General features: G+C 44.1%; 1 protein-coding gene across 3 annotated transcripts in view; it reads left to right on the forward strand.

Moving 5' to 3' along the window:
* Positions 1–16025, forward strand: part of SUZ12 (SUZ12 polycomb repressive complex 2 subunit) — a 69619-nt gene that overhangs the window by 9326 nt on the left and 44268 nt on the right. Inside the window, exons 4-5 of one of the 3 annotated variants that reach the window (XM_077970747.1) lie at positions 336–426; positions 1944–2012. The exons of 1 other annotated variant lie outside the window; for it this stretch is intronic. In XM_077970747.1, coding sequence (XP_077826873.1) covers positions 1966–2012 — 47 coding nt within the window. In that variant the 5' untranslated portion in view covers positions 336–426; positions 1944–1965. The remainder of the gene's footprint in view (positions 1–335; positions 427–1943; positions 2013–16025) is intronic. One more of the 3 variants, XM_015119017.3, reaches the window with a different exon arrangement.

Raw genomic sequence — 16025 nt, forward strand, 5'->3', positions numbered from 1 at the left:
TTGTATAGTTGCTTATGAGGTTGGTTTTGTTTTGTTTTTTCCTAAGGAAGGCTGGGTTGCTTTTGTGATTTATCTGTTTCAAATGGTTGTTAATATTCAATTCTATTCACTTCTTCTGTATACTTCATAAAGGTAGAAGAGATGAACCTTAGAACTTACAGTCTTTTTCTGCAGACAGAATTTCTTAATCATTACATAAACATTATTCTGAAAAGTTTTCAGTAATTTCATGGCCCTCCTCAATAGTAACTTTCAGTATTTATACTGAATAGCTCTTTGCAACTAGCTTAAAAGAGTCCTTTATTTTTCTTCTTTTTTCTCTCTTATCTGTGGAGATTGAAAATACATTGCCATCCTTCAGAAAGCACCTCTTACTGTACACTATTGGATGAAACTTTACTATTGAAGTTTTCAGTAACTGTAAAGGTAAAGAGAGAAGCTTTTTTTCCCTTAAGATCTTCGCTATGGAGGCTTTTCTCATTCACTTGAAATATAGATTGTATCAGTTCTGCTCTAATATCAATATTTTACTATAATATATTTACATTAATATTTCTCTACTGTTAATTTTTACAGTAGTTGACTACAATAAATGCTCTTTTTTGGCCAGGTGTGGTGGCTCACGCCTTTAATCCCAGCACTTTGGGAGGTGGGGATGGATGGATCACCTGAGGTCAGGAGTTCAAGACCAGCCTGACCAACATGCTGAAACCCTGTCTCTACTAAAAATTCGAAAATTAGCCGGGCGTGTGGCGCATGCCTGTAATCCCAGCTGAGGCTGAGGCAGGAGAATTGCCTGAACCCGGGAGGTGGAGGTTGTATTGACCTGAGATCACGCCGTTGTACTGTAGCCTGGGCAACGAGTGAAACTCCATCTCAAAAAAAAAAAAAAAAAAGTTCTTTTTGAGGAATGAGATTATTCGTAATTTTTGGTGTCTGCATTCAAGCATTATAAAGTAATAAATTGATGTGGAATACATTTGACTTTTCAAGTTCTAAATAGGAAGGGACTATATGAATATAAAGAGAAACATTTTTTTCTAATTAAATTATATATGGGTATAGCTTTTTAGACTCTCTGGAACATATCATAGACCACCTTAAGAGCTAAGATGAGGCTTGTTTTACAATCCATTCATTCTTTAATTGCTTTGAGAGATTATACTTAAGTTTCTGTTTTTCGGGAAATAACTTTTTTCTCTTAAATTTGTCAGGTTAAAAGCTAATAATTTTATTATGATTCGATGGATGATCATTCCGTAACTTCAAAAATTTTTCATGATGTCAATAACCATCTCTTTAATATGACATATCATTGAGGTTTAGGCTTTGCTGATAATCTTTGAGGATACCTTATGAACGTCATATATATTTTATAGAATATTTCTTTTTTTATGTGATGATGCTAGTCCATATTTGTTGTGTTACTTAGTATATGTATTAAGTGTTTCAGAATACACGTAATTTATATTTGTTTGGCTCAATTCAACAGATACTTGAATATCTACCACGTATAAGGCACTATGCCAGCACTACATAGCTTTCCTTGAAGGAGAACTGTCACTGCCCTTCAGGAGCGTATAATCTAGTAGGATAAATAAAATATTTACATGAGTTTTACATGTAGGAAACTGAATGAAAACCAAGTGTCAAAATAAACGTAAACCAAGTACCATGGGTAAGGAGAAATCACTGGTTTGGGAATAATTGGGAAAAAAGTTAAATGAAAACAAGTTAGCGTTTTAGATGGGGCTTGAAGGCTTGTCTGCTGTATTATACATGGTCTCCATAGTATTCATTGTTATGGCTAATTATCCATAATTTATCTTACTAAAAATAATCAAAATCTGATTTCCATCTTGCCTATTAGAGTGACAATAAAGTATAATTTGTTTCTTTTTCCCAGTTGAGAAGTGATTATTTTGTTTATCTGTTTCTTCCAGGAAAACATTTAAAGTTGATGATATGTTATCAAAAGTAGAGAAAATGAAAGGAGAGCAAGAATCTCATAGGTAAGATAACCTATCAGTTTACATTAAGTGATATGCTTTAGGAAAGAGGAAAAATTACAGTGATCATTTTCCTAGTGATCACCTTGATATAAGGAGTTAGAAGGAATCTTAGAGGTCAGTTTGGTCCAAACACACACACAAGTCAGGAATTAATTTCTGTAGCATTCCTGGCAGAAAATCCTTAAGCTTTGGCTTGAATACCTCCAGTGTAGTTGTATTTATTATTGTTTGTCTTTATTACCAGTTTTTTCCATTTTGAGTGACACCTCTGACTTCTGCTGTTGGTCTTAACTCTACCACCTCATTTAAAGAGGGCTACTCATATTTATGTATATGTGCTAGGTACTGTGGCAGGGACTTCACAATATCACATATCTTGTAAGTTACTCTCAAATATGAGAGGGGTTCTCTTTTTTCCATCTTTTTCTTATTTAAATCTGTCAGGCAACATATTCATAACTTTCATTTCATATTTGAAATATGTTTTTCACATAGTTTCAGAAACTTGAACATTTGGACAGAATCTACTTGTTGTACATTATCAAATATATACCTAGAACTAATCCCTAAATGTTCTGACTAGTCTAATATCTGTCTAGATAGTATGCTTCTATTTATTTTTTGATATGTAAACTGTTTGTTTTTTGATGTTTTTGATAGAAAATTGAATATTCTAAAGAGAAATAGCAGTTTGGGTGGTATTTGTTCATTCATTAACTACCAATGGAGAGAATGCAGAACTAAAATTACTAGATTTGGCCGGGCGCGGTGGCTCAAGCCTGTAATCCCAGCACTTTGGGAGGCTGAGATGGGTGGATCACGAGGTCAGGAGATCGAGACCATCCTGGCTAACACGGTGAAACCCCATCTCTACTAAAAAATACAAAAAACTAGCCGGGCGAGGTGGCGGGCGCCTGTAGTCCCAGCTACTCGGGAGGCTGAGGCAGGAGAATGGCGGGAACCCGGAAGGCGGAGCTGCAGTGAGCTGAGATCCGGCCACTGCACTCCAGCTTGGGCGACAGAGCGAGACTCCGTCTCAAAAAAAAAAAAAAATTAAATTACTAGATTTTTGAAAAAATAGAGTTGGAAAATTTGTCACAATGTATTTTTATTTTCCTTCTAAAGTTTTAAATTGTAGCTTACCAATTTAGATAGGATATACACTCAGTGATGCATCAATTATGCATCTTGTTGTTTTCCCATTGTTCTGTTGACTGGTAAAAGACTTCCTTTTGGCCGGGCACGGTGGCTCAAGCCTGTAATCTCAGCACTTTGGGAGGCCGAGACAGGCAGATCACGAGGTCAGGAGATCGAGACCATCCTGGCTAACACGGTGAAACCCCGTCTCTACGAAAAAATACAAAAAACTAGCCGGGCGAGGTGGCGGGCGCGTGTAGTCCCAACTACACGGGAGGCTGAGGCAGGAGAATGGCGTAAACCCGGGAGGCGGAGCTTGCAGTGAGCTGAGATCCGGCCACTGCACTCCAGTCTGGGCGACAGAGCGAGACTCCGTCTCAAAAAAAAAAAAAAAAAAAAGACTTCCTTTTTTTCAGTCACTTATATTTTAAGTTTGGCTTTGGAATGAGGTGATTTTTTTTACTTGAGTTGTAAAACGTTAGTTTTTATTTTATATCCTGCAATCTTGTGGGGTTGAAGTATAATTTATATTTCCATGTCTAGGCAATCCTGACTTGTAGATAAACTGTGATAGTCCATTCTAGAAGCTGAGATCATGAATTGTTACCTGTTGTATCTGTTAATGCCTGGGGAGGACCCTATAAGATAGAACTGAGAATATTCCCAGTGCACGCACATTTTTCTTTACTAGCGTTTATATTCCAGATTCTTGTCTGGTCACTCACCCTAGACAGAGCTCTTGGGATCCTCAGGGCCTTTTTTACTTAAAATACAGACTGTAGTAAGATCCTGGTCTGACCTCCCTGCTGCTTTTCTCCTGACCACATTAAAAGTTTGCCCTATAGTCATTTCAGGGTTCAAGTGAGAAGGAAGCATGACCCAATAACAAGAACACTTGACCTTTTTCTTCATCTTCCTCATCAAGGTTTACCTTCATTACTAAACCCTATTACTATCTCATTGTGACATTGGGTTTGAAAAATATTACAGAGCTTCCCTAAGAGTGTGTAAGAGATACATACTGTTCAGTTCTCTCTGAACAGTTGTTTCCCCAGTAATTTTGTTCCTTTTGACATGGTGGGTTCAATAGCAACTAAAAGATTAACATCAGAGGGTTACATAAATTCCTGCTCGTAGTTTTGGAAGAGAACTTTTTCAGTCTTTAGGGTCTAGCTAGGACCAGTGAATTGGCCATTTCAGCCTCTCAAGATTCTTATGAATGTCTCCCAGAGGCACTAAGATGAATTAAGAAAGTGTGTCCTTTTAAGTTTACCGCTAAGACTCTACATTATTAACTTTCTTTAATCTATTTCTTTTTTTTTTTTTTTTTTTGAGATGGAGTCGTGCAGTGGTGCTATCTCGGCTCACTGCAACTGCCACCTCTTGGGTTCAAGCAATTCTCCTGCCTCAGCCTCCCAAGTACCTAGGCTTACAGGCGCCTGCCACCACATCCAGCTTTTTTTTTGTTTTTGTTTTTGTTTTGAGACCAGGTCTCCCTCTCACTGAGGCTGGAGTGCAGTGGTGCGATCTTGGCTCTCTACAGCCTCCACCTCCCGGGCTCAAGCGATTCACCTGTCTCAGCCTCCTGAATAGCTGGGAATATAGACGTGCACCACCACACCCACCTAATTTTGTATTTTTAGTAGAGACAGAGTTTCTCCATGTTGGCCAGGCTGGTCTTGAACTCCTGACCTCAAACGATCCGCCTGCCTTGGCCTCCCAAAGTGCTGGGATTACAGGTATGAGCCACCAAGGCTGGTCAATTTTTGTATTTATTTATTTATTTGTTTTGAAATGGAGGTTTGCTCTCATTGCACAGGCTGGAGTGCAATGGCGTGATCTCCACTCACTGCAACCTCTGCCTGCTGGATTCTCCTGCCTCATCCTCCCAAGTAGCAGGGATTACAGGTGCCTGCCACCACACCCAGCTAATTTTTTCTTTAACTCCTGACCTCAGGTGATCCGCCTGCCTCCCAAAATGCTGGAATTATAGGCGTGAGCCACTGCGCCCAGCCTCCTTTAATCTATTTCTTATCTCAAATTAAGGTAATCTTATTTTTCTCCTAAATCTATCACACAGGGTTGTAAGAAGGACCCTAGACACCAGTATATGATGCTAGCAGTATAAATATTTGCTTCTAAAATCTATTGTCAAATTCTTAAAAGATAACACAGACTGGGCATGGTGGCTCACACCTATAATCCCAGCACTTTGGTGGCTGAGGTGGGTGGATCACTTGAGGCCAGGAATTTGAGACCACCCTGGCCAACATGGCATAACCCTTTCTCTAAAAAAAATACAAAAATCAGCCAGGTGAGGTGGTGTACACCTGTAATTCCAGCTACTTGAGTGACTGAGGAAGGAGAATCCCTTGAACCTAGGAGGCAGAGGTTGCCGTGAACTCAGATCGTACTACTACACTCCAGCCTGGGCAAGAGTGCGACTATGTCTCAAAAAAAGAAAAAAAATGATTAATCTTCGTTGTTCCATAACATTAGTTAATAGAAGTTAATATCTTAAATCATACACAAGAGTATCTCTCCTCCATTTATATTCTTTGTACTATTTCAGTTAGACTCGATCCTGGATCTGTACAGCTGTAGTCTGGGAGTCTTTCACTAGAATTCATGTTCTTTTTTTTTTTTTTTTTTTTGAGACGGAGTCTCGCTCTGCCGCCCAGGCTGGAGTGCAGTGGCCGGATCTCAGCTCACTGCAAGCTCCGCCTCCTGGGTTTACGCCATTCTGCCTCAGCCTCCCGAGTAGCTGGGACTGCAGGCGCCCGCCACCTTGCCTGGCTAGTTTTTTGTATTTTTAGTAGAGACGGGGTTTCACCATGTTAGCCAGGATGGTCTCGATCTCCTGACCTCGTGATCCGCCCGTCTCGGCCTCCCAAAGTGCTGGGATTACAGGCTTGAGCCACCGCGCCCGGCCTAGAATTCATGTTCTTTTAGCACTGCCAAAGTTATAGTATATATGCTCCCGAGCCCGATGTATTTCATTCCTCAAAGTTCAAAGGGTATCAAGATAGATAAAAATACCATAGTAGTATAGCCCAAAAGTTAGTTCAGTCAAGTACATTTCTGAGCTGATTATGACATTTGTAGTAATTTATAAACTAAACCAAGATAGCATTATCAGTTCAAAAGAAGTTAGTGTTTCAGGGTCTTTTATATTTTAGACCTACAGTTGTCTTAAGTCACTTGCAGAAACTTGTTAGTGGAAGGAGCTGATAGAAAAACATGGGCTATTAAATGGTGGTTACTTTTTTTTTTTTTTGAGACGGAGTCTCACTTTGTCGCCCAGGCTGGAGTGCAGTGATGCCATCTCAGCTCGCTGCAAGCTTCGCCTCCCAGGTTCATGCCATTTTCCTGCCTCAGCCTCCCGAGTAGCTGGGACTACAGGCGCTTGCCCCCATGCCCAGCTAATTTTTTCTATTTTTAGTCGAGATGGGGTATCTCCATGTTAGCCAGGATGGTCTTGATCTCTTAACCTCATGATCCGCCCACCTTGGCCTCCCAAAGTGCTGGGATTACAGGTGTGAGCCACCACGCCTAGCCCCCCCCCCCTTTTTTTTTTTTTTTTGACACGGAGTCTGGCTCTGTCACCCAGGCTGGAGTGCAGTGGCCGGATCTCAGCTCACTGCAAGCTCCGCCTCCCGGGTTCACGCCATTCTCCGGCCTCAGCCTCCCGAGTAGCTGGGACTACAGGAGCCCGCCGCCTCGCCCGGCTAGTTGTTTGTATTTCTTAATAGAGACGGGGTTTCACCGTGTTAGCCAGGATGGTCTCGATCTCCTGACCTCGTGATCCGCCCGTCTCGGCCTCCCAAAGTGCTGGGATTACAGGCTTGGGCCACCGCGCCCGGCCTTTTTTTTTTTTTTTTGAGACCGAGTCTTGCTCTGTGGCCCAGGCTGGAGTGCAGCGGCCGGATCTCAGCTCACTGCAAGCTCCGCCTCCCAGGTTTACGCCATTCTCCTGCCTCAGCCTCCTGAGTAGCTGGGACTACAGGTGCCCGCCACCTTGCCCGGCTAGTTTTTTTTTTGTATTTTTTAGTAGAGACGGGGTTTCACCAGGTTAGCCAGGATGGTCTCGATCTCCTGACCTCGTGATCCGCCCGTCTCGGCCTCCCAAAGTGCTGGGATTATAGGCTTGAGCCACCGCGCCCGGCCTTTTTTTTGAGACAGTCTCACAGGCTGGATTGTAGTGGTGCGATCTTGGCTCACTGCAACCTCCGTCCCCCAGGTTCAAGCAGTTCTCCTGCCGCAGCCTCCCTAGTAGCTGGGATTATATGCATGCCCTACCACATCTGACTAATTTTCGTATTTTTAGTAGAGACAGGGTTTCACCGTGTTGGCTAGGCTGGTGTCAAACTGCTGACCTCAAGTGATCCTCCCACCTTGGCCTCTCAAAGTGTTGGGATTACAGGCATGAGCCACTGTGCCCATCCTTCTTTTTCTAAGAGACAGGGCCTTGCTCTGTTGCCCAGGCTGGGGTGCAAGTGGCTGTCCACTGCAGCCTCTTAACTCCTGGCCTCAAACCATCCTCCAGTCTTAGCCTCATGCGTAGCTAGAACTACAGGTGCGTGCCACCACGCCTGGCTAATTTTTAAATTTTTGTAGATACGGGTTCTTGCTATGTTGCCCAGGCTGGTCTCAAACTCGTGGCCTCATGTGATCCTTTGGGATTGGCTTCCCAAAGTTCTGGTGTTACAGGTGTGAGCCACCACGCCTGACCTTTATTTTCTTTATAGAAGGTCTGATAATAATGCCTTATATCCTTTCCAGCTCTTGTTTCTGGTACTCCAGTTTTGAATTTTTCATGGATTTTGACCAAGCACTATGACTGATTAGAATAAATCTTTTGCCTTTGTGTGGTTGTATATGCTAGCAGGATTCTAGGGATTCTTAGGCTGTCAATCCTACCAATTTTGGAATTATCTTTTTTTGTTGCCTTTTTTTTTTGTTTTTGAGATGGAGTCTCCCTCTGTAGCCCAGGCTGGAGTGCAGTGGCCGGATCTCAGCTCACTGCAAGCTCCGCCTCCCGGGTTCACGCCATTCTCCGGCCTCAGCCTCCCGAGTAGCTGGGACTACAGGCGCCCGCCACCTCGCCCGGCTAGTTTTTTGTATTTCTTAGTAGAGACGGGGTTTCACCATGTTATCCAGGATGGTCTCGATCTCCTGACCTCGTGATCCACCCATCTCGGCCTCCCAAAGGGCTGGGATTACAGGCTTGAGCCACCGCGCCCGGCCGTTGCCGTTTTTTTGAGATGGAATCTAGCTTCGTCGCTCAGGCTGGAGTGCAGTAGCGCAATCTCGGCTTACTGCAACCTCCTCCTCCCAGGTTCCAGCAATTCTCATGCTTCATCCTCCTGAGTAGCTGGGTTTATAGGCGCCCACCACCAAGCCCAACTAACTTTTGTATTTTTGGTAGAAACGGGGTTTTACCATGTTGGTCAGGCTGGTCTTGAACTCCTAACCTCAAGTGATCTGCCTTCCGTGGGCTTCCAAAGTGCTGGGATTACAGGCATGTGCCACCGTGCCCATCCCTAATGTTGGAATTCTCTGGTAACAGCTCTTGAGTGCTGAGTGCATCTCCATGGACTAAAATGCATCATGAAAAGATTTTTAAATCTGAGTTGCTTCAGAGTGTTTACCAGGGCCAAATGAAGCAAAGTGTCACTTCTTTCTTGCCTTATTCTTCTTCTGTTCCTGGTCTTCTGTTAGTAGCTGGAGAAAAATCCCCTCAAAAGATACCTGAATTAGAACTTTTGTTAGGGTTATTTTCAAGCCTGTATTTTTATTTCATTTTTATTTTTTGAGACAAAGTCTTGCTCTGTCACCCAGGCAGGAGTGTCGTGGCACAATCTTGCTTGGCTTACTGCAACCCCCGCCTCCCAGGTTCAAGCAGTTCTTGAGCCTCAACCTCCCGAGTAGCTGGGATAACAGGCATCTGCCACCACACCCAGCTAATTTTTTTTTTTTTTTTTTTTTTTTTAAAGTAGAGACAGGATTTTACCTATTGGCCAGGCCGGTCTCAAACTCCTGACCTCAGGTGATCCACTCACCTCGACCTCCCAAATTGCTGGGATTAAAGGTGTGAGCCACCATACCTTGCCTTATTTTTACTGTTTGAGAGAAGGTCGTTCTTTGTCACCCAGGCTGGAGTGTAGTGGCACAGTGATGGGTCACTGATGGATTGAATTTGTGGACTAAAGGGATCCTCCTGCTTCAGCCTCCTGAGTAGCTGGGACTACAGGCGTGTACTATCGCACCTGACTAATTTTTTGAATTTTTGTAGAGTCAGGGTCTCACCATCTTGCCCAGGCCACTTTCAAACTCCTGTCCTCAAGTGATCCTCCCACCTTGACATTCTGAAGTGCTGAGATTACAGGAATGAGCCCCCATGCAGCCTTAATTTTTTTTTTTTGAGACTGAGTCTTGCCCTGTTGCCCAGGCAAGAGTGCAGTGATGCTGTCTTGGCTCACTGCAACCTCCACCTCCTGGGTTCAAGTGATTTTCCTGCCTCAGCCTCCTGAGTAGCTGGGATTACAGGCACATGCCACCACACCCAGTAAATTTTTGTATTTTTGGTAGAGACGGGGTTTCACCATGTTGGTCAGACTGGTCTCGAACTCCTGACCTCATGTTCTGCCTGCTTGGACTCCCAAAGTGCTGGGATTACAAGTGTGAGGCACCACGCCCAGCTGACTTTTTGTTTTTGATGCAACCTAAGCTTTTGAATTAGTAATCTTCCTTTTCTAAACCTTTCCCGTTTTTAAGCATTTATTTTTACAATAAGGCCTGGATCTATATTTTTGTGTGTGCGTTTCATTTCTGTAGTGTGCAATGTCCTAGGCACTATACTCAGCACTCGGGTATATAATGGTGAACAAAATGGATGAAGGCCCTGCCTTTATGGAGGTTAGTGTTTAGGAGAGAAAGACATAATCATATAATAAATGGGAAATAAGTGCTGGGAAAGAAAAGCATAAGAAAACTATGAGTGTATAAAACAGGAGAACCAGCTTTCATTTGAGGTGTTAGATTTGGGAATAATGATGATTAGGGAAGGCATCTCTGAAGAAATAAGCTGAGATTTGAAAGAAGTGTGCAGAAGTAAAATGGGGTGGGAGGATGAACAAATAGGTGGTTCTAGTTGAAGGGAATACTACATATATAGCATTTGATGCCAAAGTAGCTGTGTAGAAAGAGCAAGGAGAATGGTATGAGAAGAGGCTGGAGCAGATGGCCTGAGCCAGATAGTCCATTGTCTTCAAGGTAATTTAAGGATGTTGGTCTCAAGAAAGTCGTTCGTTCTTTTTTTTTTCTCTGAGAGATGGGGTCTTGTATTGTCACCCACACGGGAGTGCAGTGATGCATTCATAGCTTACTGCATCCTCAAACTTCCAGGCTCCATTGTCTTACTTTATTTTTTATTTTACTTTTTAGAGATGAGGATTTTCCCTGTCGCTGAGGTAGCACAGTAGTGGGATCATGGCTCAATTACAGCCATGAACTCCTGGGCTCAAGGGACCCTCCTACCTTAGCCTCCTGAGTAACTGGGACTACAGGCACATGCTACCATGCTCCACTTATTTTGTTTTATTTAAAAAGTTTTTTTTTTTTTTTTTTTTTTTTTTTTTGAGACAGAGTCTCGCTCTGTCACCCGGGCTGGAGTGCAGTGGCCGGATCTCAGCTCACTGCAAGCTCCGCCACCCGGGTTCACGCCATTCTCCTGCCTCAGCCTCCTGAGTAGCTGGGACTACAGGCGCCCGCCACCTCGCCCGGCTAATTTTTTTTTTGTAGTTTTTAGTAGAGACGGGGTTTCACCGTGTTAGCCAGGATGGTCTCGATCTCCTGACCTCGTGATCCGCCCATCTCGGCCTCCCAAAGTGCTGGGATTACAGGCTTGAGCCACCGCGCCCGGCCTATTTCAAAAGTTGTTTTTAGGAGACAAGGTCTCTTATCACCCAGGCTGGATTGTAATTGTGCGATCATGACTCACTTTACCCTTGACCTCCTGTCCTCAAATGGTCTTCCTACCTCAGCCTACCGAATAGTCTAGGACCACAGGCACAAGACAACACACCTGGATGATTTTTAAAAATTTTGTAGCCGGGCACGGTGCCTCACACCTGTAATCCCAGCACTTTCAGAGGCCGAGGAGGGCGGATTATGGAGTCAGGAGATGGAGGACAGCCTGACCAACATGGTGAAACCCCATCTCTACTAAAAATACAAAAATTAGCTGGGCAGGGTGTCGCGCAACTGCAGTCCCAGCTATTGAGGAGACTGAGGCAGGAGAATTGCTTAAACCCGGGAGTTGGAGGTTGCAGGGAGGCGAGATCGCACTCCATTGCACTCCAGCCTGGGTGACAGAGCGAGACTCCATCTCAAAACTTTTGTAGAGATCCATTGTCTTGTCATGTTGCCCAAGATGATCTCAAAAACTCCTGGCCTCAAACAGTCCTCTTGCCTCAGCCTCTCAAAGCGTTGAGATTACAGGTGTGAACCACTACAGCCAGCCTTTTGTTTTTAAAATTAGATATATATATATATATATATATTTTTTTTTTTTGAGACGAGTCTCGCTCTATCACCCAGGCTGGAGTGCAGTGGTGCGATCTTGGCCCACTGCAAGCTCCGCCTTCCCGGGTTCACACCATTCTCCTGCCTCAGCCTCCTGAGTAGCTGGGACTACAGGCACCCGCCACCACGCCTGGCTAATTTTTTGTATTTTTTAGTAGAGATGGGGTTTCACCGTGTTAGCCAGGATGATCTCAATCTCCTGACCTCGTGATCTGCCCGCCTTGGCCTCCCAAAGTGCTGGGATTACAGGCGTGAGCCACTGCACCCGGCCATTATTATTATTATTTTGAGAGGGAGTCTCATTCTGTCGCCAGCAGTCTGGACTCACTGCAACCTCCACCTCCTGGGTTCAAGCGATTCCCCTGCCTCAGCCTCCAGAGTAGCTGGGACTACAGGCATGCGCCACCATGCCTGGCTAATGTTTTGTATTTTAGTAGAGATGGAGTTTCACCATGTTGGCCAGGATGGTCTCAGTCTGACCTCGTGATTCCCCCGCCTCAGCCTCCCAAACTGCTGGAATTACAGGCATGAACCACCGCACCCAGTCCATTTTTAAATATATATAGTTACTGTTTTTGCATTCTTCTGTTTCTTCTAACATCAGACCAGTACATATGATGGTTAGGATTGTAATCTGAGTTCCAGGAGCAGGATGCTGCTCTTTGGTCACTTCAGAACCTCAAGATATCACAGAAAACCCTCCCCACCCACCTCAGCTATTATTACACTTCTCACCTAGTATTGTGGTGTGTAAAAAAGTTATTAAATTATTTATTTTATTCTCTCTCTATATATATACACACGTATATATAGAGTATATTCTCTCCATATATGTATATATATTCTATGTATATTCTACATATATATTCTACATGTAGAATATAGTATATAGAATATATATATGCATACATATAGAGTATATACATGTGTGTATATATATGTGTGTGTGTGTGTATATATTTTTGAGACAGTCTCAGTCTATGGCCCAGCAATGTCGCCATCTCGGATCACTGCAACCTCTGCCTCCCAGGTTCAAGGGATTCTCATACCTCAGCCTCCCAGGTAGCTGGGATTACAGATGTGTGCCACTACGCCCAGCTAATGTTTGTATTTTTAGTAGAGACTGGGTTTTACTATGTTAGCCAGTCTGGTCTTGAATTCCTGACCTCAAGTGATCTACCCACCTCAGCCTCCCAAAGTTCTGGGATTACAGACCTGTGCCAGCGTGCCTGGTCTTATTTTTATTACTATCATTATTATTATTATTTTTGAGATAAAGTCTTGCTCTATTGCCCAGGCTGGAGTGCAGTGGCATGATTATGGCTCACTGCAGTCTCAACCTCCTGGGATGAAGAGATCCTCTCGCCTCAGCCTCTGCATTAGCTGGGACTACCTGGCTATGGCTATGTTGTTTTTTTTTTTTCTTCGAGATGGAGTCTTGCTTTGTCGCCCAGGCTGGAGTGCAGTGGTGTAATCTCTGTTCACTGCAACCTCCACCTCCTAAGTTCATGTAATTCTCCTGCCTCAGCCTCCTGAGTACCTGGGATTACAGGCATGTGGCCCTATACCTGCATAAGGTTTTTGTTTTTTTTTTTTCTTTTTTGAGACGGAATCTCGCTCTGTCGCCTGGGCTGGAGTGCGGTGGCCGGATCTCAGCTCACTGCAAGCTCTGCCTCCCGGGTTCACGCCATTCTCCTACCTCAGCCTCCCGAGTAGCTGGGACTACAGGCGCCCGCCACCTCGCCCAGCTAGCTTTTTGTATTTTTTCATAGAGACAGGGTTTCACCATGTTAGCCAGGATGGTCTCGATCTCCTGACCTCGTGATCCGCCCGTCTCGGCCTCCCAAAGTGCTGGGATTACAGGCTTGAGCCACCGCACCTGGCCCCCCGCATAATTTTTAAATTCTTTTTTTTTTTTTTTTTTTTTGGATACAGAGTTTCTCTCTTCTTGCCCAGGCTGGAGTACAGTGGCATGATCTTGGCTCCCTGCAACTTCCGCCTCCCAGGTTCAAGTGATTCTCCTGCCTCAGCCTCCCGAGTAGCCAGGATTACAGGCGCCTGCCACCACGCCCACCTAATTTTTTTGCATTTTTAGTAGAGAAGGGGTTTCGCCTGGTAGGGCAGGCTGGTCTTGAACTCCTGACCTCAGGTCATCTGCTCGCCTCTGCCTCCCAAAATGCTGAGATTACAGCCATGAGCCACTGCCCCCAGCCAGTTTTTGTATTTTTAGTGGAGATGGCATTTCACCATGTTGGCCAGGCTGGTCTTGAACTCTTGACCTCAAGTTATTCACCGGCCTCAGCCTCCCAAAGTGCTGGGATTACAGGCGTGAGCCACTGCGCCTGGCCCTGGCTCACCTTATGTGTACTCACAGTACTTTTGTAGAGATGAGGTTTCAGCATATGGCCCAGCGTGACCTCGAACTACTGAGTTCAAGTGATCTGTCCACTTTGTCCTCTTAAAGTGTTTGGATTACAGGCGTGAGCCACTGCATCGGACCTATTAAATTATTTTAAAGAGAACTATCATATTAATGATTTTTTCCTACCCTTCTATTTTGTACATTTAGCCGCATTTTAAAATCTTTAGGTTGGCCAGGCGTGGTGACTCACGCCTATATCCCAGCACTTTGGGAAGTCGAGGCAGGCGGTTCACTTGAGGTCAGGAGTTCGAGACCAGCTTGACCAATGTGGTGAAACCCCATCGCTGCTAAAAATACAAAAAATTAGGCCAGGCGCGGTGGCTCACGCCTGTAATCCCAGCATTTTGGGAGGTCGCAGTGGGCAGATCATGAGGTCAAGAGTTCGAGACTATCCTGGCCAACATGGTGAAACCCCGTCTCTACTAAAATACAAAAATTAGCTGGGCGTGGTGGCATGTGCCTATATTCCTAGCTACTTGGGAGGCTGAGGCAGGAGAATTGCTTGAACCTGGGAGGCAGAGGTTGCAGTGAGCCGAGATTACACTGCTACACTCCAGCCTGGCTACAGAGTGAAACTCTGTCTCAAAAGTAAATAAATAAATAAATAGCCGGGCATGGCGGTGTGCACCTGTAATTTCGTCTACTTGGGAGACTGATGCAGGAGAATTGCTTGAACTCGGCAGGCAGAGATTGCAGTGAGCAGATATTGCTCCACTGCACTCCAGCCTGGGCTACAAAGTGAGACTCCATCTCAAAATAAAGAAATAAATAAAATCTGTAGACTACCTCTTAGGTTGGTTGTGTGTCTTTCCCACCATTAATAAGATCTGGTGTTTTCCCTTTTTTTTTAATGCACTTTGCCTTGATTGTAAGCTTTGAAGTTGTTTTGAAATTGTCGTCTTTTCAGTCTTGAGTTTTTGTTCTTTTTTCAGAACCTGGGCTATACACATTTCTTTTTGCATACTTACTCTTAAAGGTGCCTCATCAGTTGCCACTTGAGCATATCTGATTCTTTTTTTTTTTTTTTTTTTCTTTTTTTGAGACGGAGTCTTGCTCTGTCGCCCAGGCTGGAGTGCAGTGGCCGGATCTCAGCTCACTGCAAGCTCCGCCTCCCGGGTTCACGCCATTCTCCTGCCTCAGCCTCCCGAGTAGCTGGGACTACAGGCGCCCGCCACCTCGCCCGGCTAGTTTTTTGTATTTTTTAGTAGAGACGGGGTTTCACCGTGTTAGCCAGGATAGTCTCGATCTCCTGACCTCGTGATCCACCCGTCTCGGCCTCCCAAAGTGCTGGGATTACAGGCTTGAGCCACCGCGCCCGGCCATATCTGATTCTTAAAAATCTGAATATTCAAGAACAAATTTTAAAAATATTCCTTGTATAATTTTTGGTTTTGTAGTAATTCCTTTGTTTTCTTCACAGTACTTCTGCAGAGTGATCCATTTATGATTAATAGATACACATCATCCACCATTCACCTTTATCTTCTCATTACAAAGTGCTTCTAACCCCCTATATTTTGAGATCCTGGGTTTCAGAATATTAGATGATGTAGACACGAGTTTCTCAGCTTTACATATCATAGGATAAAATGTATATAACAAAAGTTGAATAGCTAACATCTAGCTATAGAAACCAAGTAGATTATCAGACTTGTCCTGTTTTGAGGTAATACTGCCCTTAAAATGAAGCCTTATACCTGCCGCTAGCAGATTCACATATATAAATTAGAGGCCCTAATCTTGGTCTCCTCTTGTTATAAAAACTAGTTCCTCTGTGGAATCTGGCTGTTCTTAAAATGGGAGGCTCTTCCTTGAATTAGATTTCAAAGTGTCAGTCTCTTACAAATTAGCTTAGCATCATTTTCTGT

The sequence above is a fragment of the Macaca mulatta genome, chromosome 16 (genome assembly GCF_049350105.2).
Source record: "Macaca mulatta isolate MMU2019108-1 chromosome 16, T2T-MMU8v2.0, whole genome shotgun sequence".
NCBI lineage: Eukaryota > Metazoa > Chordata > Mammalia > Primates > Cercopithecidae > Macaca > Macaca mulatta.